Consider the following 26,140-nt stretch of genomic DNA (forward strand, 5'->3'; position numbering starts at 1 on the left):
GCAGGTTACAACCCCTTTGGGGGGCAGGGATCAAGCTACTGTTTTGCAGGGTCACATATCAGATATCCTGCATATTAGATATTTACATCACAATTCATATCAGTATAAATATTAGCTATGAAGTAGCAACAAAATAACTTTACGGATGGGGGTCTCCACCATAAGAGAAACTGTATTAAAGGTTCTCACCATTTGGAAGGTTAAGAATCACTGTTCAAGAATTGTTGAAATTTTTGGTGATATATAGATTTCTGTTGAGTTTTAATAAATGTAGGTTTAGACAGGAAATGAAAGCACACCTTTACTACTTATACTGAATAGCAGGGTCTTAATTTCTGGGCTTATTTAGAGCAATTTTAATTTTCCATTAACTTTGACATTATACTTACAGATATTAACCAGTTTGGAAACACTCTTTGTTCAAAATGCATTTTAAAACTTGCCTCAGACACTAAGGTCACTCTAATAGGTAAACATCAATGAAGAGCCATTAAGAATTAGACATTGTTTTTTTTTTTTTTGCTGATTAAAAAAAAAAAAAAAAAAACCATGTTACATATCATCAAAATAACAGCAGGCATTTTACCAGCTTGTAAGTAAATGAGATAGAAGAGGTCTTGTACTTAGAGGGAAAGAATAAGATGTTTCGTAGAAATGGGCTTCCACTAAATCCACTAAGCCCAGCAATAATGTTTTGAGTGGAAAGTTAAATTCCTTTGTTTCTGCTGGTAGAGTCCGATTCTTGATCAGAGACATGTAACTCTCTTTTTAGCATATAGTCATATGACTTGAGAGATAGATGTTTTTCAGGATGAAGAACAACCCTGAATATATTTCAGACTTGCATCAAATTCTTGGTGGGCTCTTAAGGCAATGGAATTTCTTTGTTTTATATTTCGGGAGTGAATAGACATCCTGACTTTGGCTGCTGTCCAAATGGTTCATTGTGTAAGTCAGCTGAGGAAATTGCTATATGCAAAGAGTTTATTCTTGCCTTTGCTAAAAAGTAATTTCTTTCATAAAAAATGGTAAGTGTAGGAATTTTGGGGAATAAAAATGATTTCTCTCTATCTATATCTTTTAAATATGCCTTTCAAATATGCTTCTGAAAACAGGGCAATTATTCTACTGAGAATTCCATAGAATGTTAATTGTTTAATCACTACTTCAGCACCAAGGTTGCATATGATGCAACATAAGATGTTCTTGAGGATAAGCAAACTAAAACTGGCTTGTATTTATTCATCTTCCCCACAGACATCCCCTAGCATATATTTAGCATATTTTGGTATAATCTTTAAAATTTATATTTCTCTAGCTGCCCTAATTTTTTACAAGTGTCTAAGAATTAACACATGACATGAATTAATTATGTGGAGATCATTCTAATAATGAGGCCAAGGTCCATAGTCTCTCTCTGATTATTACTTTTTGGTGTCCTTTTGGCTCTTCTTGACTCTGTCTATTAAAAGTACATATGCTCCTAATGTTTTGCCTGAGCACAATCTTCTCATTCCATTTTTTTCTTTTGCTAGGTGATATTGTCCATTTCTAAAACATCACACTTTATCCTTCCTCATATTTTTCCATCTTCACATATAAAGACAATAAAGTTACATATACTTAGATAGAGTGTAATACCTGAGACTTCATTAAGTACGCCACCTGTGTGGCCTAGGAGAGCAGGAAGTACTGAGGGCATATGAAATACTTTGAATGTAGAACATCTATCTTTTGTGGACCACATAGCTTTCCACTTCTGTGCATGGAAAGCATACTCATGGCTTCTTTGACATAAAAGCCATATAATATGGGGCCTTCTGTAACTAATGACTCTATTACCAAATGACACCTGGGATTAGGGTAGCTTTTGCTTTTTGTAACATAGGAAGCCAGAATAGTACTACCTAGGCATAATGAAATCTTTTGTTTTTCTCAATTAAACAACTTGTTTAGATATCCCATTTAAATATAAAGAGAATCATAAAACTTAATTTTGATAATTATCAACTGACTTTCATCAGAATTATTTCCAACTATACAGCCACCATTCATATTTTAGTAATAAATGCTTTGCTTCCTCATTGCAAAAATATAAGCAAGGGCCTAGTTATTTTATAAAATAACAATCTGTCATTTTATGAGATTAGCATATCCTACAAGGATATGAAAAGTGCACTGTTGATTGATTTGGTTGCCTTTCCTACTCTTACCCATTAGGCTAACATTGTTTTGAAAAGATAACTTTGTTTTGATTTACTCAAACAACATTTAAATTCTTGGAAAAAAAAATGTCTAACTCACTGGAAAGACACAGGAGAGCTTGAGTCATTGTTGATTAACAATGCAGCATTTCAAAGTAAGTGAGTATGAGTCATCAATGTGTAAACACTGTCGCCCACAGAATATGTAGGCAGACACCAGTCATTTATACAGTTCTCTGATTAAAAGAATTAGATTCATGTTAGTCATAGTTAGCTCAATTAGATGCTGTTTAATCCATTGCTTGTTTAAAGTTTGTGTAGTGAGAACAGCATAGTTTAACTGATTTATCTATCAAAGAGGCTTAGCATTTTATGGTATAATGTGTTGCCAAGATTGATATGTCACACCAGTCAAGCATTCCTTGTAATCCAATCACCAGTAAAAAGATAGCTTTCGTAATAGTGTACAGTGTGTCAGTGCATCTTATCGAACCCACAATTAGTGGGCTTTTCTGGTTTTGTTTTGTTGTTATTATTTTTCAAACTTACTCACTTTGCCTTAAAATTCTCTCCCAATAAATGTGTTTAAGGACAGACCATCGATAACACCAGTCATACATCAGTACTCAGTCCAAATCCCTCTTTTTATTGAAACTACATTTTTTGCCTTTTATAATATACCCTGGTTATGATTTCCCTCTGTGTACTCCTCTCAGTTCCTCCCCATCAACTCTCCCATCCAAACCCACCCCATTACTTTCTTTCATTAGAAAACAATCAGGCTTCTAAGTGTTAATAAGAAAAAAGGTAATGTACCCAAATGACAAAGCAAAGAAGAGAAGAGCTTAAGAGCAGGTACAAGAAACAGAGACTCGCTCATTTGCACATGAAGGAATCCCATATAAAACACTAAAACTGGAAGTCACAATATGTAAGCAAAGTAAAAGACTAATAAGACACAATTGCCAAAACAATATAAAATGATACAAAAAGTACAGCAAAATGCCATTCAAACCATTTTATGTTGGCCAACTAGCTACTCCTAGACTTGGGGCCTAACATTAATTTTGATTTATATATATCCATCGAAACTCCTTAGAGGAAACTACCCAGTTGCAAGTGGTTATTAGCTGAAGATTGTTCTTGATTAAGGATGGGGTTGGGTCTAGATCCACTTCTCCTCTCAGTTCTAGGATCCCTTGTGGTATAGACCTCTGCAAATCTTGTGCTGCTCAGTCTCTGTTATTTCATTCATCAGAGCTTTGATCATGTTGATTTAGAGGGCTGTGTGTCCTTGGTATCCTCCATCCCCTCTTGCTCTTCCACTCTTTCTACTTCCATATCTGATAGGGTTCCTTGAACCCCAAGGTGATAAATTTGATTAGATATCCCCTTTAAAGCTAAATGTTCCAAAGTTTCTTATTCTCTGCATTATGTCTGACCATGGGCCTCTTTATTCGCTTTTACCTGCTGTAGGAGAGAGCTTCATTGATGATAGTTGGGTAGGGCTTATTGAGTATGTGAAAGGTAATTAGGAGTAATTTAATTGCTACTATTTAAAAAAAAACAAAAAAAAATTCATTTTATCTAATCTTAGGTTCTTTGTCACTCCAGATGGGACAGGTTCTGGTTTCTCTCATGGAAGAAGCCTTTAGTCAAATCAGATACTGTTTAGTTATCTTGCCTGCAGGATATCATTATAGATCAAAGGGTTTGTGTATTTGTTGCTGTTAATACTTCCCCTTTGGGTTACAACCTCAAGGGAAGAACAATGTTATCAACCAACCAAACTCTCCAAATCTCCCATGGACTAAAACGCCAACCTTTGTGAGCACTATGATAGACCTATTGATCCAGTGCATATGTAGCTGAAGATAGCAGTGTCTGACATCAAAGTAAGAAGAGGCCTTTGCTTTTTTCAATTTACAGGAATGCCAAGGCAGTGGGGTAGAGAAGGGGATCAGGAGGGACTGCACCTTTGTGAAGACAAATGGAGAAGGAGAGGGGATGGAAGCAGGGCAGGGAAAGAGATAACTTCTCAAATGAAATTCAGAGTATCTAATAAAGAATACTTCCCTTTTGGTATTATGAAGCATACTTCCCTATACCAAAGGTGCTAGCTTTTAGAGGTAAAGGCTCTGCATAGGCAACAGATCAACTTCCATGTTTAGTGTGTTTTTAGATCTTGTTTTCATTACAGTCAACTTGCCATCAGTTTGTAGAGAACACATTAGAGTCTTGGCAATAGCCTAGATTGGAGCTTCTACTGGACCCCTTTATCCAACAAATTATATATATATATATATATATATATATATATATATATATATATATATATATATATATATATATATATATATATATATATATATATATTCTAATTCTGGAAACTTCATTTGAGAAAAAGCTATGTCCTGTGGGCTACTGTCTCCTCCTTTACTTGGTGACTTCATTTAGATCACCTTAATATATATATACATACATATATATATATATATATATATATATATATATATATATATATATATATTTAGGAAGCTTCTATTATATTAGGTTTTGATAGACCCTTAGTTTTAACTATCTTTTCCCTGTATTTCCTTTTTTGGGACTCTCTCTCTCTCTCTCTCTCTCTCTCTCTCTCTCTCTCTCTCTCTCTCTCTCTCTCTCCTTCTCCCTCTCCCTCTCCCCCACCTTCTCCCTCTCTCCCTCTAATCGATCCTCCCATTCCAGTCTCTATCCTCATTTATTCTCTTCTATCCCCTTTCCTAGGAAGGTTTATTTGTCTGGGGGGGGACAGAGAGACAGAGAGACAGAGAGAGACAGAGACAGAGAGGGAGAGTTTGTATATGTGTCTCCATATAAAACTGAAAATTGTTCACTGAAGATCTGTAAAGAATTGATCCATTGGGATCCAAATCCCTTTCAATATAAGATTTATGTATTCTTCACTTAGTACACAAAGTTTGGAATTATGTAACAGTATGGCAATTTTAAAGGAATATATTTGAAGTTTTAATGTTAGGTAGCAGACACATTAATTTTTCCCTCCATCACCATCTTTTTTTTTTTAACTTTAGACAAACAAAGGGGATGCCCTTGCCAACCGAGTCCAGAATACTCTTGGAAGTTATGATGAAATGAAGGATCTATTATCTAACCATTCCAGCCAGAATCATCTGGTGGGCATCCCAAAGAATTCGGTGCCCCAAACTCCCATCAACAAAAGTGAAGCAAACTTTTATCCAGAACAAAAGAATCGAATGATCCCATCTCACCAGGAGAATACCCACTCCTCATCACCGATGCCTCCACCTTCAGTTGTGATACTGAATTCCACTCTAATACACAGCAACAGAAAATCAAAATCTGAGTGGCCACGAGATAGTCACAACACTAGCCCTGGACAAGCAAGCCAGGCCAGCAGTCAACCAAACAAGATACAGACGTCCACACAAGACCCACCTCAAACCCGCCTGGAAGACTTCTTTGTCTACCCAGCTGAGCAACCTCAAATTGGTACAGCTGAAAAATCTGACCCATCTGTAAAGGAAGACAATAACACTAATTCAGGTGGAGAAGATGCTTTCAAAGAAATCTTTCAGTCTAATTCACCAGAAGAATCTGGATTTAGAGTGCAAGCACCTGGGTCTCCTTTAGTTGCCTCATCTTTATTAGCTCCCAGCAGTGGCCTTTCAGTCCCAACTTTTCCAACGGGGCTTTACTGCAAAACAAGCATGGGACAACAAAAACCAACTGCATATGTAAGGCCCATGGATGGGCAGGACCAGGCAACTGACATCTCTCCAACACTGAAGCCTTCCATTGAATTTGAGAACAGTTTTGGAAACCTCTCCTTTGGATCGCTGTTGGATGGGAAACCCAGTGCAGTCAGTTCAAAGACCAAACTGCCAAAGTTCACAATCCTGCAAACAAGTGAAGTAAGTAATTTTTAAAGTTTTCTTTTATTTCATCGTTGGGTTTTCTATTCTCTGTTATCAACTACTTGAAACCTATTCGTCTATCTTACTGGGTTGTGTGCATAATGTCTTCAAGGTGAGTTTGATTCTTAATCTATGGTAACTTGTAACCCAAATAGGTAAAACTTTGTAAGTTCAGTTAAGTCTCCACAATTTGTAAAGATGAAATACATGGTTGGCTTGGTTGAATGAAATAGGGTAGTTATAAAATGATTTTTGAAAATTATCTTGTAATAAAATTATATTCAACATAAAAGCATTTTCTAGAATGAATGCATTAATTTGTTTTTTGGGGGGGGGGGTTGTTTGTTTGTTTTTGAAACAGGACCTCATATAGCCTAGGCTGGCATAACATTCAGAAAGAAAGAAAAACTGACTTTAAACTCCTGATTCTTCCACCTCAACCTCCCAAGTATTCCAAGTACACCACAATACTCAGGGGCTAGCATGACAAAGGCATTTAAAACACTTCTTTCATGTCTTGTGAGTCTGTTTAGAGGTGCATTATTTGTCAAGGTATTGATATTATCTTCCATATCACCCAGTCTTCTTTCTGGTGCCACTTTCTTCCACAGATACCAACATTGCCCCTTTCATAATTACCTCTATCCATGCTATATGTCCAACCAAGTCTCAATGTGGTTAAAAATGACTAATACTTTGTCTAACTCAAGAACCGTTGCCTGTAAATGAGAATCCCAGTGAGACCAAAGCCTCTTGCAAACACATAGGCAATGATTATGAATGGCCTATGGATTTTGCCTGGAGGAAATATATAAGGCTGAGATGACCTCATGTAAACAGCTGCCTGCTGCCATTTTAAGCATATGGTTTCTAAAAAGTCACAGCCTTTGGGTTAGATTTCTCTAACTGGTCACTAGAAGCTTGAAAAACCATAGAGGAAAAAGATATTAGCATTCATAATCATTGAGAATTATAGGGGGACAGTCTGAATTGTTAGACATTCTAAGTCAGTGAAAATAAGCTATACTTCATATTTTAGCTTTTCATCTTCATTCTCAGTATATATGTTGATAATGATTTTGGTGAATGACATAAACACAAGGAAGGAGAGGCTTAGGGCATATGGTTGCATTTTGTGGACCTATGCTTGGTTATTGTCCCATATTGAGGTAATTTTGGTGTTGTTTTGGCATTTTTATTCATAAAGTCTTGTCAGGCTTGTGCCTACATATCTCTCTGATTTGTCTCCACTTCTCCACATGCAATGCCTTTCTCTGTGGATTGCTGGAACCTTTCCTAACTGAAATTCCCCCTCCTGTCATACTTCTCTTCCAAACAGTCCTCTCTTTATAGAAGTCAGTCCCTTCTTTTGATTCTTTAGTGCATTGTCATTACTATCAGAAAAGATCCAGCATTCTTAGTTGCATGTCTAAGTCTCTTCATACTTTGACTTGACTTTTCCTTTCTGGTACAAAGGGAAATATTTGGTAAAAAAATATGTCTTCAGCATTTTTCTGTCTGTTTCTGACTCTGTTTTATTCTTATGTAGTTATTAAGGAATCTTAAGCTTAATTTCTTCAGCATGTTTTAATATTGGGTTTTAATATAAAGTAACTAAATATGGATATGCTTTGAAAGAAGACAATAATAGGAAATTGAAATATTCTTTGACCCTTCCATTGTCTTAGTATCTGCTACTGTTCTCTCCTTACATTGCAATGACACTACTCAGCACTGATCTGCAAGTGGTACTGCTTCATAAAGCAGTCTGCTAGGCTGTTCCATAATTCATTAACAGAGTGATGACTGGTCACCCATTCAGTGGTATCCATTCCATTGTAAACCTCACTCTTATATATTCACAAAATACCTGACCCAGACATAGAAATAACATCATGATTTTTTCTGGATGCTGCAACACACTCATAAGAGGTACATTTTCTGAGTGAGCTGGCATCATCTCTGGATATGATTGTCCAAGAAACAGCCATGTACATGCAGCTTCAGTGATGGTTCAAATTGACTCTGGTAGAGCTTTGTGTAGAAAATGGGTCTGCTGTGATAAAAGTCAAAATAGGAGATCATAGATGAGAATAGAGGTCTCAAAGGATTTCAGATAAGGGAAGAGTGAAGCTTAGGTCCCTAAAGCCAAAGGAATAGACAGATTTGAGGGGCAAGGTGAACAAAAATTAAGAGGAAAGAAATTGAGACCTTGGAGAGCCCAACAAAGGACAATGAAGGCTGTAGATTGGAATGTGCACATAACTATAGACAGGGTAAAGCATTATGGAGCGTTAAACCTAGTGGGATTTATGTTGCTTAAATTCAGAACAAGTTTGGAAATTTACCCCACTAAATATTGATGGACTTTCCCTAAGCACTTAGCATTAGAATTCAGCTCCAACTCATGGCACCAAGAATTTTGGTCACTGGGTACTGGGTCCCTAGTCAGTACAGCTATCTTTGATGGGTTCCAGTATTACTTTGAATTGTTTCTCTGAACTTTTATGTACAGAGAAATTTCAGTATTTCTCTAAGCATTTGCCATTCTTTCCCTGGCTTTAGTGATAAGAGGTAACATACGTTAGTGGAGTTTCTTTGACCTGGTTAAGGAGAAGGGAAAATTAAATGATACCACTCACGCTACTCAAACTTGGACAGTTACAAATAATCAGATATGATAATCTTCATATATCCACCAATTAAAATGATTTTGAAGACCTGATATGCATTTGTGTGTGTGTGTGTGTGTGTGTGTGTGTGTGTGTGTGTGTGCATGTGTGTGTCCATGTTAATTTAGGCCTATACTTATTGGGGAAAATTTTATTTTTCATTCATGAAACCTGATTTCACTTCTTAAAACTTCCTTAGTACAGCAAGAAGACCCAAGGTACAACCAACTTTACAGCAAAAGGACAGCTGTCCAATTGGAACTGAACATTTAAGCAAATAATAAAAACATCATGTTAAAAATTTATTAACATTTTATGCCACTAAAAGAAGAGCAATGTACTATGTAGTTGACTACAGAAGAATTTTCTAGAAAATTCATCTAAAAGCAGTAAAAGCTTTATTTATACCCATAGAAACTCAAAGTTGTTTGCCAATTACCTTTTTCTTAAAATGAAATTATTAATAAATAAATCTTTATACATTATTTTGTTATAAATATTTAGTTTTATTGTATTTTGCATCTTATTTTACTTTTTGCATTACGATGAAATATGCTCATGTGGAAAGCTTGTATTTTGTTGCAATTTCAATTTCTTATTGGTGTTGTTTGCATATGCATCCAGTATCTCTTGGTTAGTATCTCAAAACACATCTGAGAGCATAGCACTAACAAAAGGAATGACATTATTCTAATTAGCTCCACACACTTCTGTTTGCTGTGATTTGAGGTTACTGAGGGCTCCAATTGCCTAACGACTAGGAGCTTTGTAGAAAAGTTTAATGGCACTGATATAGTTTAATGACAGTGTAGTTTTGTCACCTCGATGTAATATTTTGTTCACATTCATGATTATGCCTCTTATTATTATACCGTGTACAGAGCGTTGTAAGAATACTTATTTTTAGTTACTGTGGTGTTAATGGTAAACTTTTATCCTTCTGTGACTATTATAGAGAATGATGATATCTCGCCAGTGATGGCTTAGATGTGTCTGCAATACAAATTTTGTTTTCACTGGATGTGTATCACATGACTTTTGTCTATTCTTAGGGAAGAAAATAAGCATTCAGCTTCAGGTATAAGTGGCCTAATATAAATCTTACAAGAAAATAATAGAGATACTCTGTATGGCCTTATACATTTAAGATGTGAGAAAAAAGTTTTCAGCATTAGATGTGTAAAAAACAGAATGTTTTGCCTTATACATTAGTGCTTTTTTATGTTTTGGATAGACCATTCTAACTTGTTCATTCTTAGTGGTATTCACAGTCATTTCCCCAAACACATCATTTCATGTTTTGCCTATTTTAGTTTTTTGCTGAAGCTAAATAAAGTGAGTCCAGCAGAGCACCTGAGCAGGATGGTAAAGAACAGCCTGTATGTCTTGTGAGGACAGAGATGCAAGGATTAGTATTGTTGTGTTTCAGTGATAACAAAAGGGGTTCTGAGGTGAGACGGCCAACACTATTCCTAAAATCCTTAAACTGCTTTATAAGGCATTGGTATCTAGTATTTTCTTTGCACAGTTTTGCAGAGAATGTTTGAGAGATAGATTTTGAACTTGGTCTTAATGCTAAATCAAATTACAAATCTGTATATCAAGCCATATATATGCATATCATTAATAGATGGAGGGAGTAACATATACAAAACTGGAAGGTAATAAAAATGATAAACATATTCTGTGGGAAGACATGTTTGTCTACAACCAACAGTTTATAGGGCCAAGGTGAGATAGGGCTCAACTATAGTAAGAACAACAATAAACAATACTTCTATTTATCTTGAATGTATATGCAGTGTGGCATTCAGTAAGAATAATACTATTATCTAATAGACACTTCAGTTTCTCTGCCTTAATGGGTAATTAGAGAATTCTAAAAGGCCAAAATGAGCCCTCTTACTGGTTGTCCAATAAAATATGGTAATCCTTCAGAACATATATAACAACAAATATGAACACAGTAGGTTGTATTACATAGTGATGCATAAACACACATATGGATATATGTAGCAATAATAATCAAAGCAAAAGAAAGACACTATCAATTTGTGAAAAAAAGGGCATGAGAGGGAGTTGGAAGAGGAAAGGGATGTAAGTCTATTTTAATCTATGATGTATTTTACAGAAAGCTAATTTTCCTTACAATTCCACCAGGAACTTCTGAGTCACCTACGTATGTTCTCCACTCCCTTATAAGAAAGAACATCACATTTCTTCTTTTCAAAGCTGCAACTCTTCCTCCAAAAAAAGCCTCAAAGCTCTAGCCAAGCAAAAGCAGGGAAGCTTACTCCAGTATGCCTGCTGTTCATTCATTCCATTCCTCCCTTCATTAGCCAAATTAGAACTAATCTAACAGTGCTATGCAGAAACACTGGCATTAACACTATTTTGTTTTCCCGATTTCTTCAAAGTTCCACTGTTTTCTCATATGCTTTGTAAATATAGCCACCAGCCTCCTGAGCAACTGTCAGCCACATCACCCTTTCACTTCTCAAAGTTAAAGGACAGTTGTTTTCCATACATTACTCTTGGTATTTTTGTTTTTAAATATGTTGTCTGTCATTGCTAGTATTTTTTGTGATTGCAAATAAGCAAAAAGACTTTAATCCTCATTCTGTAATATAATTCAAGTGTGGTTTACAAATATAAGTGATAAAACTTAAAACATCACAGTTTATTTAGTTTAGTGATTTGTCATGTGACTACTGAAAGCAAATATTTCTGAGGGAATATGTGATATATTCACAAAGTATAATTACAATGAGTTATGCTGATATACGGGATCTGCTGGATTGTCTTGGTTTACAAATTTGAGAGTGCTTTTTACCTTTCTGGATTAGACTGGTTTCTTGGTGAGATCAGCATGTCTCTAGTTCACTGAAGGTGTATTTTTCCTTGACTGGTAAGCCTAACTCGATTTCCTTTGTAAAGTAAGTTTAGTCAGTCCCTTCCAGTTTTACAAGATTATCCACATGGGGACAGAATGGGATCCTTTACATTACCGCCTTTTCCAATAGTCTAGGAATTATTGACACTAGGTAAATATGAGTAAACTGAGTATATTTGAGTTATAATTTGAAATTAAGCCTCGAGCATTATTACATTTTAATTTTTTAATAATAGGTATATGGTGCATTTCATCCAAAAGCATTAAGCTGTTGAATCACCAAATAGCCTTGTAATACTTTGGTTACCACTCACTAAAATAATGGAGGGCAGAGAATATCTATTTTCATATTATATCTAAGAAAATATTTAAACAGGTTCAGTATACAGTGACATGGTAAGCCTTTGTAATGTGTGTTTCAAATCATCCTGTTATCACTGGATACATTGATTAGTTCAGTACTTCCTGAAATGGCCATAAAAAAGATGGCCTTCATTCTGTGTTAAAGACTAAGAAAATCGGCGGGTAGATAATCATATTGATCCCACTAAAATAGTAAATGCAAAGGACTCTAGAGATGAGATATAAAAATTTTATGGGTTCTGTGTGTTTAGTATTTATAATTACTGTGAAGGCAAATGATCTTTAATTAACCATTGTTTAAAATAAGTATTTTGATTGCCAAATTGAGTTTATAATATGGGTAACAATGTCTATTCTTGTAATATGATGTCTCATCTTGACCTACTTCTAACAGGAACTAAAAATTATCATTATTCACTTTCCATGTTTGAAGAAACCAAGTCTCAAAGCAAACAAGTTTCACTTGAATAAAATTACAAAGCTGTCGATGTCAACACAATTGACCATGCTAGACCTAAGTCTAGGTGCAAAGTTCCATTTATTTGATGGCATTTAATAAAAGGTATAGTAATATGTACACATTGGTTACATTTATAAAAATATCCTCTTTTTACCACATCGAGAGCATGGACATAATGAGCTGAATTCAGCTTAACTTAACATTCCATGGGTTTATATTTCCATTCCGGTGGTTGAGCATACCAAAGAAACAGATTTTCTCATGAAAACAGGTTATAGTCACATGTTTTTCATTTGGAAATATGTTAAGAAGTGCTTTTGCCATATTCTTAAATGAGTAACATATGACACAACTTGTTAGAGGACATGTTTTGGTTCATACATAGGGTTTCAGAGTTCCTGTCACTTTGGTGGGATAACTTTAACAGTATGTCCAAACAGCACAGCTAACAACCAAGACTTTTGTGGCTGAAATTCCAACATTATTATGATAAATCTAGGTACATATGAAAACCAGTAAAATTTGAACCCAATAGCAAGCAATTTGAGAGGATAAATTCTCTCAAATGCTGAAGCTCCTCACAAACTCTTTAGTATATGTAGTTGATAAATGCACTTAGCAAGGAATATGTATGTAGTCACTGACCTTTTTCATAAGTATTAACTGGATAAATCCCACAACACAAAAAAAATGCTAGTAACTTATGGAATGTCTACATCAGAAAATACCTATGTTCTTAGATGGTATAGAATGAAAGAGTGGTAAGGGAAAGACCTTAGCTAACAGCTTTAAGGATGAAGGGGAGTTGTACTATGGCTTTTGAGTAATCCATGTGTTGATGGAAAAGGTGTATTTTAGCCACCTGAAATGGACTGCATAAAGACCCAGCTTCCTATAATATAAAGATATCATGGCATGTTACTGTTTCAAATGGGGGCCATAATGGAATGTTAGAAGTATTACAAATGTACTGAAAAGGTTAGTATTGTCCCACCATATTGTATAGTTTCAGGGATCACTGTTCAGATGGAATACCATATGAGTAATGATTCTGGAGCTGGGTAAAAGATGGTACGGTGTTGAAAGTACAACAGTTTTTTTTTTATATTTTCATATGTCTGGATTTATTTTTGTATTTTAAATTTTGTATTCATCCAGGACTTCATATAAATTTACTGGGGAGGTTTTTATTTTCTTTTTTTTTTCTTTTTCTTCTTCCTTTTCTCTCTCTTTTTCTTTTTTATCTGAGCAGCCCTAAAAGTTGTTCCATGGGAACCTACCCAAGAAACTGACAAGAATATGTTCTTTTGAAAATTGAGACATCCAAATGGTCTTTGTGTATCTATACATGTTTATTAGAATAAATGTGGTCTTCAGATTCTTAGTAAGATAGAATCTAACTTCCCTTCTCACTCAAGGTTAATAGGTAAATTGGGTTCACAGTAGAGGCTTTAGTCTGAGTCCACAACATATCTTCGATTTGTATAGAGTAAAATAGCCTATTGAATATTATATGGAAAATTTGTCTAAGAAGAAATGTACAGTGGAATGGCACATTTCAAGTTTTCCATTGTAGTCTTCTACCATGAATTATGTGCCTGTAGAAAGACTCCTTGAGCAACAACAGTTTTATGAACCCCTATATTTATTTTATGCTTTGCTGTTTTTCATTCATTCAAGAAACATTTGTTAAGTGCTCATTGTATGCTAGGAACTAGAAACATAACTTGATAACTTCTCTCTGTTGATAGTTTAAATCGGAAAATATATAAGTAAGATGAAAAAATTATACATAGTTAAGTGGGGATAGAGGATGTTTAATTTTCTGTGGAACCAGAGAGGATATCTACGTGTATGGGGTATTTCAGAAGGCTTTTACAAATAATTTATATGCTAGGTTTTTAACTAGGTTATGGCATTTTCATGATTCAATCTCCGAACAAGTTAAAAGTGGGCCTGATAATGCTGAAAACTCATAATACCTGGCAATTTTAGAACAGTTTTGAGGGGAAATAGCTAAAAAAATTAGAGCACTGTCCTGGTTCCTGGTAATAAGGCAAAATTTTAATCCATTTAGAGGTATGTGATTGGAGCTTCATAAGTGATGAATATGTTCAGAAGAAAATAACACGAGAACGGAAGGAAAAGTGTCAGAAGCCTCAGGAAGCTGCTAAGACTAGAGACTAGAGATCAGTTAGTAAGCTGTTGCAATATGCCAGGACAGAATGCTAGCAATTTGAAGTAGGACCATTTTTGAGATAGATTTTTAAGGTTGATTCAAGTAGCCAATTGCCAATTAGATGGGGTATGGTTCCAATTGTTTATGTAGCAGAGGATGGCCTTGTACTGGCATCTATGGGAGGAGATGTCTTTGGTCCAGTGAAGGCTTGTTTTCTCAGTATAGGGGAACACCAAGGCACCTATGTGGAAGTGGATGGTTGAGATAGGGAGCATCTTCATGGAGGCAATGGGAGGGGGAGGGGGATGGGAGGGAGAAAGTATGTAACATTTGAAATGTAAATGCAAAGGTCACAAAGAGAATATCCAATAAAAAAGGAAAAATATCAAGCTAGAAAAGTGATATAAAACAATGTGGAGGTTGTGCAAAATAATAGTAACATTACACAAGATTCCTTTCCTAATATTCAAATCTTCATAAAGTAGGCAAGTTTCTATTTTTATCATTTTTACTACCATACCATCATAATATCATTGGTTCAAATGTTGTTCTGTTAACTGTTACATGGTACTACTTATATATATCTATGTGCAAAACACTTGATTAATTTTATACATCCATGAAGGATTTATTCCCCAAAAATAACATTTTATTCCACACTGAGAAACTAATAACTCATCTCAGAAGAAGTTTATAGATGTTTACAAACAGCAGAAATTTTGTTGGATATTTCTGAAAAAGTATCTTGGCTTTTAGTCATAGTAAGAGTTGTGACCTTTGCTATCATTCTTCCTAGCTTTCTCTTCTTTAGACTGAAGCTGTCTGCAAGAGGTACAGACTTATAAAGAAGAACTGAGGCACCATTGCACTCAGCCTTAACCTGCTTGATGTAAAATTGTGTGATAAATCATGTCCTTGAAATTTGATGGAGTTAGTATAGGGTTATTTCACTCGACTGTATAAATTATTATTTCAAATATTGTTTGATATATTTTGTGATTATGGTTATTGAATTTCAGTGAGGTCAATGAATTTTTGGTAGTGGAAGCTAGAAAATAATACTAACATTTTTCAAGTCTACAGTTTGCTGGGTTGTAGTTGTTATTTTCTACTATTGGGAAATTAATCCTACTGTGCTTGCTTAAGTTTGTGAATCCACTCCTGTTTAAAATTCTCTCTTTAATGCCTATACATTTTCTTGTATATAATCACTATAAGATGGAAGAGTTTGGAAGTTTAAAGTGTCATGTTTTACAATGGAGAATCCAGAGGCCAGATAGGAGGTTTTACTGAAAGCCATTTATGGCAACTAATTATGAAAAAAAAAAAAAAAAAAAAAAAAACTTTAGAAATCTACTCCCAAATCCAGGAAGTTAGTTAAAAGAGGATAAAAGACAACGGTTTAAAAAATAGTATATATTCAATTAATACCTTGAGTTGAAATTGCACTATGTCTAGAAAATGGAGTCATCATTTTCTCTTGAGTGGAACCTGGGGAGTGGTGGCAAGACTGGTGAGAATAATGATTCTATTTATGCAATGAAAGGGTCTCGATAAAGGAAGAAAGGTATAAGCTCACTATCAACACGCTTTCAATATTTCACTCTGCTCATTACTTATTCTGGAAGGTATTTCAAGGCTACAGATAGAACCTTGACCTCATAACAAGTACTTCAAAAATAGTAGGTCATGCCACTTGACTGTTTTTCACACTTTGAATCTATAGATGTTAGTTCTTTGTTTAGTATATTCTTGGAAACATAAGTCTAATCTAGCGATTTAAAAATACAATGTATTATTTGTATTCTTAAATTCTCACATCTGTATTTTGAATTAGACCTCACTGCCCTTTGAGAGTCTAAAGACAATCACAGCTACCTGATGCCTGTTTGGGTACTTTCTTGGAATTACCCTTTAAAGGGCAACATGATGAAAAGACAGGCCAGTGCCACAGATAGAAGGGGGAGGAGCGGGATGGGGGAGAAAAGTAGGGAGGGGACAAGAGCTGTGGCTTTGTTTATGTAAACCCCAGTTCATTTCTGAAACAGTTTATCAAAGTCTCTAACAATATTTTTATGCCTTACATAGTAATGCTCTGGAACACTAAAAGACATATTGCATTGGAGGAAAATACTGAAAAATGTGGATCTTGAATGTTACTTTTAATTACAAAATGATTTATTATGCAAGTTATATAGTTAGATGAATATATTTATAAATCACAAAATTACAAACATTTAAAGCTATATAAAAGCTAGCAAACACCATCTTTGTTCAATGTTAAGGAGACATTCATGTTATTTTCAATGATAATCCAACTATAATCTCAAAATGGTGCAAATTAAAAAGGTTTAACTAATAGGTATCTAAAATTACATCTTTATAAATCAAGATGATATGGTACTAGAGCTAGAAATAACCATACTAATTTTACTACTATTCTGCAGCTCAGATTTTGAATCACCATTTAATTTATAAACCATATTTATTTCAATAATTAGTATTAACTTTCTCTGCAGTGGATATTATAATTGCCCTTAAAATTTAAATAGGATAAAGATGCCTTGAGAACATGATTTAAAGGACTCTTCTTTATTTCCAATATTCGTGTTAGTTATTCATTATGTAGCATTTGGAAGAAGATCTTGAAGAATGAAAATCCAATGAGAGAATGACTTTCCAGATAAATGGAATGAATTCTTTGCTGAAGATATGACATCCTATATTACTGAAGCATTCTTGATGGCAAATAGGGGGCCCATTCCCCATGAAAATGACCAATCAATTAAAATTCTATTAGCACATCCATGAATGCTGTCTTAGTCTAACTCTCATTTTTCTTGTTACCTGCCGTCCTGAATGTGTAAAGGCCAAGTTTATATGACATTCAAATACATGTTTTATCACTTCCATTCACTGGAGGAGGCATATTTGTAAATTCTGAGTGCCATTTCAGTGTCATCTGATTTCAATTATGACTCATCAGATTATTATTTTCTTACATATATACAAGTCAAAATTACTTTAGAAACACCATAAGCACTATAATTCTGAAAAAAAAACCTCATATTTCCAAGGAAATCCATATTCTTAAAGATGAAAGCAATGTAGCTAGCCATTGTGAACAACAAAAGTAATTTCCTGAAAAAGTTGATCCAGTTATTATCTACCCACTTATTAATATTTTACACATCAATATGTATAATATAGTTCTTAGCTTTATTAGTGCTCAAAAGTTTTAAAAGACATGATTTCTTTTCTCTGATTTCAGTTAGAGTGAAGGTTACATCTCAATTCTCATTAACAATGTTTCATAACTGAATGAATCTCATCATCAGCACATATATGGCTATAATTAAAAAATAATCCAGAAAATAGATATGTGGAAGTGTAATAACAAGAGAAAATATGACTCATATATGCACAAGACTTTCTTAATATGGTGTTTTTGATTGACTAGAGAATCCTTTAAACTTCAGAGAGAGGAATGAGGTCAGCAAAATTTATACTGAGCAGTTTTATTAAGTACAACAACTTGCTAATTGAATAAATCAACACCAGTATGCTTTTGCCAAGCTTCTACATGTGTACATTTGTATAGTGTATCTTTGAAAGAGACAGTATTGAAAATAGTTGTAGTCTCCAATAAAGAAATTTGTGAATTTCAGGGATCAATACACACACACACACACACACACACACACACATACACACACCACCAACACTACCAACTCCGTCTCCAACATCAACAACCAAGCAAAAAAAAAAAAAAAAATCAGAGTTTCCATTCCAGTGGAGCCCATGTGAGCAAGAAATGCATGCAGGCTTTAAAAAATGATGAAAATAGATCTAGGATATTTGTAGGAATGTATTGAACCTCACTGAACTATATATAAGCAGTAGACAAGACATGGTCCTTTATAAACTTATAGAGTCTTGGAACTGTTTAAGGTGCTAATAAGTTATTTTTGTCCTTTCCCTAAAACAAGTGGAACTATACAAACAATATTTTAGACTTCCTGAAGATAGCCTATGGTTCTTTCAGAAAATCTGTGCACTAATAATTAACACAATTCTTGAACAAGGACTTGGACAAGAATAAGAGTCATATTCATAGCTTAACTCACTTCCTTTAGTCTCTTGTTTTGTGCAAGTTTCACAAATGCTTACAGTCCATTTTTATCTATGTAAAATATAGATAACAATATTCTCTCAGTGAGTTTGGCACTAAATGTGTTGATAGGAATGACATTTAGTCACATTGTCAAATGTCAAACCTGTTTTTACATTCTCAATATTTTTGAGACCATATTTTTTTGTATTTCCATCAAGGTCGAAGAAATTGTATACGTTGCTAGCTATTGGTAAGAGCTGATATTTCTCATACTGCCCTATCCAACATATCAATTTGGATTTTAAAAACCCTCAAAATGATAAAATTATGAATACTCAGAGAACTATTAGTTCAGGAAATATAAGCCCACACTGAATTCTTATAATAAGACAATCCAAAACACAACCATATGTTTAATTAGTATATAATTGATTATAATGGGTAAAGGATACATGCATAGTTATGTATATATCCAGGGACATTAGAATGGTATAATCTACAGATTTAATTTAATCCCCATCAAAATTCCAACTCAATTCTTCATAGAGTTAGAAAGAGCAATTTGAAAATTCATTTTAATTAATAATTAAAAAAAACAGGATAGCAAAAATCGACAGAAAAAAAAAAAAAAAAAGGCTTCTGGGGAAATCACCATTCCTGACTTCAAGTTGAATTACAGATCAATTGTAATAAAAACCTCATGGTATTGGTAAGTGATAGGCAGGTAGATCAATGGAATAGAATTGAAGACCCAGAAATGAAACCACACACATATGGTCACTTGATCTTTGACAAAGGAGCTAAAAACATTCAAAGGAAAAAGGACAGCCTCTTCAATAAATGGTGCTGGTTCAACTGGAAGTCAGCATGCAGAAGAATTCAAATCAATTATTTTTATCCCCTTGTACAAAACTCAAGTCCAAGTGGATCAAAGACCTCCACATAAAACCAGGTACACTGAAACTAATAGAACAGAAAGCAGGGAAGAGCTTAGAACACATAGGCACAGGGGAAATTTTCCTGAACAGAACACCAAATGACTTATGCTCTAAGATCAAGACTCAACAAATGAGACCTCATGAAATTGCAAAGCTTCTGTAATGCAAAGGACACTGTCAAAGGGACAAAATGGCAACCAACAGATTGAGAAAAGATCTTTACCCACCCTAATTAATCCTATTAAAATGGGGTACAGAGCTAGACAAAGAATTCTCAGCTGAGGAATATGAAATGGCTGTGAAATATATAAAGAAATATTTAACATCCCTAGTCATCAGAAAAATGCAAATCAAAACAACCCTGAGATTCCACCTCACACCAGTCAGAATGTCTAAGATCAAAAACTCAGATGACAGCAGATGGTGGAAAGGATGTGGAGAAAGAGGAACACTCCTCCACTTTTGGTGGGGTTGTGAGTTGGTAAATCAGGAAATCAGTCTGGTGATTCCTTAGAAAACTAGAAATAGCACTACCTGGAGACCCAGCTATACCTCTCCTGCGCATATACCCAAAAGAAGCTCCAACATCTAACAAGGACACATGCTCTAACATGCCTATAGTAGCCTTATTTATAACTGCCAGAAGCTGGAAAGATCTCAGATATCCTTCAACAGAGGAATGGATTGAAAAAAATATGGTACATTTACACAATGGAGTACTACTCAACTATTAAAAACAATGACTTCATGAAATTCCTAGGCAAATGAATGGAACTTGACGCTGTCACCCTGAGTGAGGTAACCCAGTCACAAAAAAAATAAAAACCACTCATGGTATGTACTCATTTATAAGCTGCTACTAGCCCAAAAAGCTCTGAATACCCAAGAAACATTTCACAGAATTTATGAAGCTCAAAGAGAAGGAGTACTAGAAGGTGGATGCCTCAGTCCTTCTTAGAAGGGAGAACAAAAAACTCATGGGAGAAAAAAACAGACAAACAGAGGAACATGAATTGGATAAAAGATCATCCAGAGACTGGCTCACCTCGGGATCTACTCCATATGCAACCACGAAACCCATGCTGATGCCAAGTAGTGTTTACTGGCAGGAACCTGATATGGATGATACAGAGGAGGATGCTTGCAGCTAACCATCAAGCTGAACTTGAGGACCCCAATGAAGGAGGTAGAGAAAGGACTGAAGGAGCTGAAACTGTCTGCAACCTCATGGGAAGAACAAAATGATCAACTATCCAAACCCACCACAGCTCCCAGGGACTAAAACAGCAACCAATGAGTTCGAATAGAAAGATCCATGACCTGAGGTGCATATACAGTAAAAGATAGCATTTTGTGGCATCAGTGGGAGAAGAGGCCTTTGGTCCTTCAAAGGCTTGTTTTTCAGTGTAGGGGAATGCCAAAGCATAGAGGTGGGAGAGGAAGGTTGGAAGAGGGAGCACCTTCATGGATGCAATGGGAGGGGGTTGGGGGATGGGGTTGGGGGAAAAAGGATAACATCTGAAATATAAATACAGAGAATATCCAATAAAAAAAAGAACGCTATGAGATTGGACATTACGTGTTATCTTATTTCAGCCTCCCCTTTGTAGGCTTTCATAGTTCTCCTGCACACCTGCTAATGAACTTAAAAATGGATTTCCCCAGGGTTTATGTTGACTTACTGATGAGCAGCTGACGATTTGTGGTCCATCTACTTCTACCAGGAATATAGTAGAGGGTGCAAGAGGGTTCAAGGGCAGCCTGGATAACATGAAACTCTATTTCTAAGAAGAACAATACTATTTTTAACATTTGTGTAGGAACATACATATTTACAGAGAAAATGCATATTGGCACGCACACAATCATATGTAAAAATAGGGCTGCAGCAGATGACACATCCAGCAGTTGTTACACAAAGTGATGATGTAGGTAGCTTTCTTTATAAACATGACATTTGATGTGGAAATTCAAGGAGAGCAGCAGTGGGAGGTTAACTTTAAAATCAAGTCATTCAGCTGGTCATTGTGCAGGTGACTCAGATTGGCTTTGTATACTGTGAATATGTTGATTCCTAAGCTTATAAATATGCAAACCCAATTTTAAGAAAAGTGGTGGAATTCATACTCATTATAAATACAAAGCCCTTCTATTGAGTTTTTCATTGCTTTGTAGTTATTTTCTCCAAAATAAAATGAGTAATTATTTGAATACACTTTTACCACACACACCATGTGGGCTAAGCTAGCTCTTGACATCTAAAGTCCTTTGAATGAAAATGTGAACCCCCCCCCTCACCATGGTACCAGTCAAGTGTCATGTGAACCTTAGTCTCCCAGGATTCAAGAGAAATAAAAGATTGTCAGAACAGCCTGCTCCAGAGAAAGAAGCAAAATTCAAGACCTGGAGAGCAGAAAAGAGGTATTGCCAGAAATGAGGCAACCAGTAGGTATTTATTTCATAGAAAAAGGGGTGGATGGTTAAGCAAAATTAATGATACAGTAAGATTAGGATCTATATACTATTTACCAAAGCATACTTGTTTATATGAGAAAAGAAAGGAATCTATTTTTAAAGACCAAATCTTGTAATATGTTGCGCCAAAAGTTAATACTCAGTACTGTGTAGTACATTCATAAGAAGCTTTGTAAATTCCTAATGAAATGAGGTAATTTTGTTTTGCCTTTATTTGAGAAAATCCAAAATGCTGATCATTCAAATAAATAGCAATTGTTAAGTATGTATTTGCTGACTGTGTCAGAGAACAGCAAGTGATACATAAGAACTTGTAAAGCATATGATTAGATTTTTCATTAATAGAGAGAAACAGTTTCTAGAGATTCGAGAATGAAGGAGGTTGTATGATGTATTCTAAAGTGCATTCCTGGTGAGCTAGTGGGAAGAGTAGCAGAGATGACTCTTACCATGTAGCTATTCTAGTTTCTTGAGTCTTATGCTATTTACTCGTCTACTGACTAACTTACATCCATTAGTTAAGCTAAGTACATCTCAGCTATGCCACAGAGAAAAATAATCCTTGAGTTACTTTTGTTTTTATGAAGCTCTGAGAAAATTTACTGTGATTCTAGATGTACAAGTAGTGTGCAAATTATAAATTGTGTTACATGTATATGGTGATTTCAAATATTTTCAGTAGAGCCCTCTAGACATTTTACCTGTTCAATCAAAGTTGCATATGTATTCTTTTCAATGTTTGTGGTTATGAACATGAGAGAGTAATTTTACATAGCACCTAGTGACTGAATTGGTTGATAGCTGTAGTTAAACCATCATGCTTTGAGCTCTAGCTTTGGAAATTCATAAACATCCAGATTGCCAATATGGGTTTCTTTGTGTTCTTGTGAGCTGGGAAGTGTGGAGTCATACTGAGTTGCTGTTCTGGAATTTTGTCAATATGCATTTAGCATTGGTATTAGGTGAGAGGTATGTCTTTAAAATAGTGTATGTACCTAGGTCCTATATTCACCTCTCTATTGAAGAAGGATTAAGTACAGATTTAAACTGTATGATTCCTCAAATAGGCTGACTTTCATAAAACACAATCTTTCTCCTAACAAACCCTAATCCAATATATTTTGCCTATTCTTGATCATGGCAGAAACTGCACTATTATTTAGCACTTAGAGATATTTTTGTTGACATATCACTCTTTTCAAAGTACTGGATTTTGAGACTTGGAAACAAGACTTTGAGCACCTCTTCTTATGAAACATATTACCTTGTAGTACTGTGCTTTCTGTTGACTTTTCACCATCGAACTGAATTTGTTTCTGGTGCACATTTATTCCAGGCATGCCCAAATATTCAGAAGTTACTCTGGGAAGATCTACTGTGATATGTTAAATAAAATATGTATGTCAACAATTTAAATATGAAAGACAATAACAGATTTAAGAATATTATCATGGAGAAGGAAGTTAGGATAGACCCATTGCTTCAGCTGCATATGCAGCAGACAATGGCCTTAGCTGACATCAGTGGGAGGGGAGGCCCTTGGTCCTGTAAAGGCTTGCATAGGGGAATTCTAGGGCAGAGAGGCAGAAGTGGGTGGGTGAAAAGGGGGCACCCTCATAGAAACCTGGGGTGGAATAGGGGATTTTTAGAGATGAAGCCAGGAAAGGAGATAACACTTGAAATGTAAATAAATAAAATGACCAATAAATTTTTTTAAAGAGTATGGTTATTAAGGTTATAAAATGATTAATGAGTTTAATCACCCTTCACTAATCAGATTGATTCCCACTTAAGAAACGGGCTTTAGAATGCTAATTTCTTTGTATTTAGAAGGCCAAACAAGTTTAATTCTGGTGGAAGATTAGGTTATCTTTGACTTTGTGCTTTCAGTCTCAAATTGTGCAGTTATGTATTATTATGTGGAAGCTCAAAGATATTTTGCAGATAGATACATAAGTCTTTGAAATGGCTTTAAACAGATATATTGTGGGTTGAGAAGATAAAAGAACCATGCATAAATTAGTGGTCAGAGCCTGGGCCATCCATTTAAAGCACTAATTCCTGTAACCACTTAAAATAGCTGTCAGCAACAGGGACCAGAGGATAAAGGTGATAGCTGCCAAGTCTGATGACCTTAATTTGATTCCTGAAGCTCACATGGTAGAAGGAGAGAACTTCTGTAAATTGTCCTGCAACCTCCACCCACACAACTTAGCATGTTTGTGTAAACAATTGTACATGCAAAAGACACAGACATATAAAAAATAAATGTAATAAAATAGGCTCTTAGCAAATTCGAATAAACATATGTCTGGTCACCCCTATACCTAACTTCATCTCTTTGGAGCAGAGCACCAAAGTTTAAAACTGAGCCTCATGGTGCAAACATTGGTGTGCAAATCAAGCATAGGAAGAGCAACAGTATCAGCTAACAGGACCCATCAGAGCGCCAAAGGAACTAAACCACCATCCAGAGAGTATACATGGGTGCATCCATGGCTCCAGCTACACATATAGCAGAGGATGGTCTTATCTGGCATCAGTGAGAGGCAAAGCCCTTGGTTCTGTGAAGGCTTGATTCCCCAGGGAAGGGAAATGCTAGGGAGGCAAGGCATGAGTGTGTGTGTGGGGGGGGAACACCTTCATAGAAGCAGGAGGAGAGAGAAAGCATGGGGGTTGTGGAGCTGAAACCAGAAAAAGGGATGACATTTAAAATGTAAATAAATAAAATATCCAATAAAAATATCATCTGTGAGGTAGCAAATAGACTAACATCAGCCAAATAGTTTCTGACTATTGATGTTTGCTTTCCAAGTAAATCAACTAACAGTACCTAAGGGTAAGGCTTTTAAAATACATGTTTAGACTGTATCACACATATATAGTATTTTGGCAATAGTTGTACATTTAAGCATTAAAATATTAAAATATGTTCTGGCTCCAGGAGTAAAATACATGCCTAGGGTCTGAGAAAACAATTGACATCAACAGAAGATATTTATCTATAGCCCTTAGGATCCTCTATTGACTGCTGGAGTAAGCATTCCAGAAGAATCTAAGAAGCAGAAAAGATGTGCACTGCTCCAAAGGGCCTTGGAACACTTACACTTAAAGCCTGTAGACTCTGTGACTATCTTTGTGGCTATTGTGATGATTGCAGTGCAAATATTTTTATTGTACATAGCAATGAAGTGAAAAGCAGGAAGTGGTCTACGGTAGTATAAGCATGTGAAGGCTAAGCTGTGCAGGTAACCTGTAGGCTCACAAATAATCTATGTTCAAAAAACAACCCAGAACTACATCAGGATATGTTTGGCTTTTGAAATAAAATCTTTAAAAGGTAATTCAACTGAAGTGTGTACTTGTAGTACTTCATATAGCAGCCTGAAAACTAATAGAGCAAAAAGGGTCACAGTTGTCATTAATTGGAGCTTTACATAAATTCTAAAAGCACTGTGCTAGCTAGTGTGAGGGAGATACTAGGAAATGAGCTATCTACACTTTCCTGACCTCAAAGAGTTTCCAGATTCCTGCAGAGGAATCACTAAGAAGCAGTGAAATTCCAATGAGACACACTTAAGTAGAGCACATACCACACATAGCTGAAACACAGAAGCACGATTCTCACTTTTTAAGTTTCACTGGCAAACGAGAAGCTTAGAATGAAACAAAATTGTGACAGAGACTATTGGCTCATTTATACAGTTAGAAAACACCAAATGAGAGGATGTTGGGACAAGCTAGGGAGAAAAGAATAAGTCAAAACATTTTCAGGACCTATGGCTTTCTTCTCTACAAAGTTGTAGGAATAAAAACAGTCTCTGGCTGCAACATAGAAAGTGCAGACACAGGGTGAGGATGAGGTAAGAAAAACAGGTGTAGAAAGATACTGAGGAAATAA

General features: G+C 35.4%; 1 protein-coding gene across 5 annotated transcripts in view; it reads left to right on the forward strand.

The window, feature by feature from the left end:
• Positions 1-26,140, forward strand: part of AFF2 (ALF transcription elongation factor 2) — a gene marked incomplete at both ends in the record, with an annotated part of 471,510 nt that overhangs the window by 154,041 nt on the left and 291,329 nt on the right. For all 5 annotated transcript variants that reach the window (XM_080909761.1, XM_080909763.1, XM_080909762.1 and 2 more), the window contains one exon: positions 5,282-6,142. In XM_080909761.1, the coding sequence (XP_080765887.1) occupies positions 5,282-6,142 (861 nt within the window). The remainder of the gene's footprint in view (positions 1-5,281; positions 6,143-26,140) is intronic.

The sequence above is a fragment of the Micromys minutus genome (assembly GCF_963924665.1).
Source record: "Micromys minutus genome assembly, chromosome: X".
Taxonomy (NCBI): domain Eukaryota; kingdom Metazoa; phylum Chordata; class Mammalia; order Rodentia; family Muridae; genus Micromys; species Micromys minutus.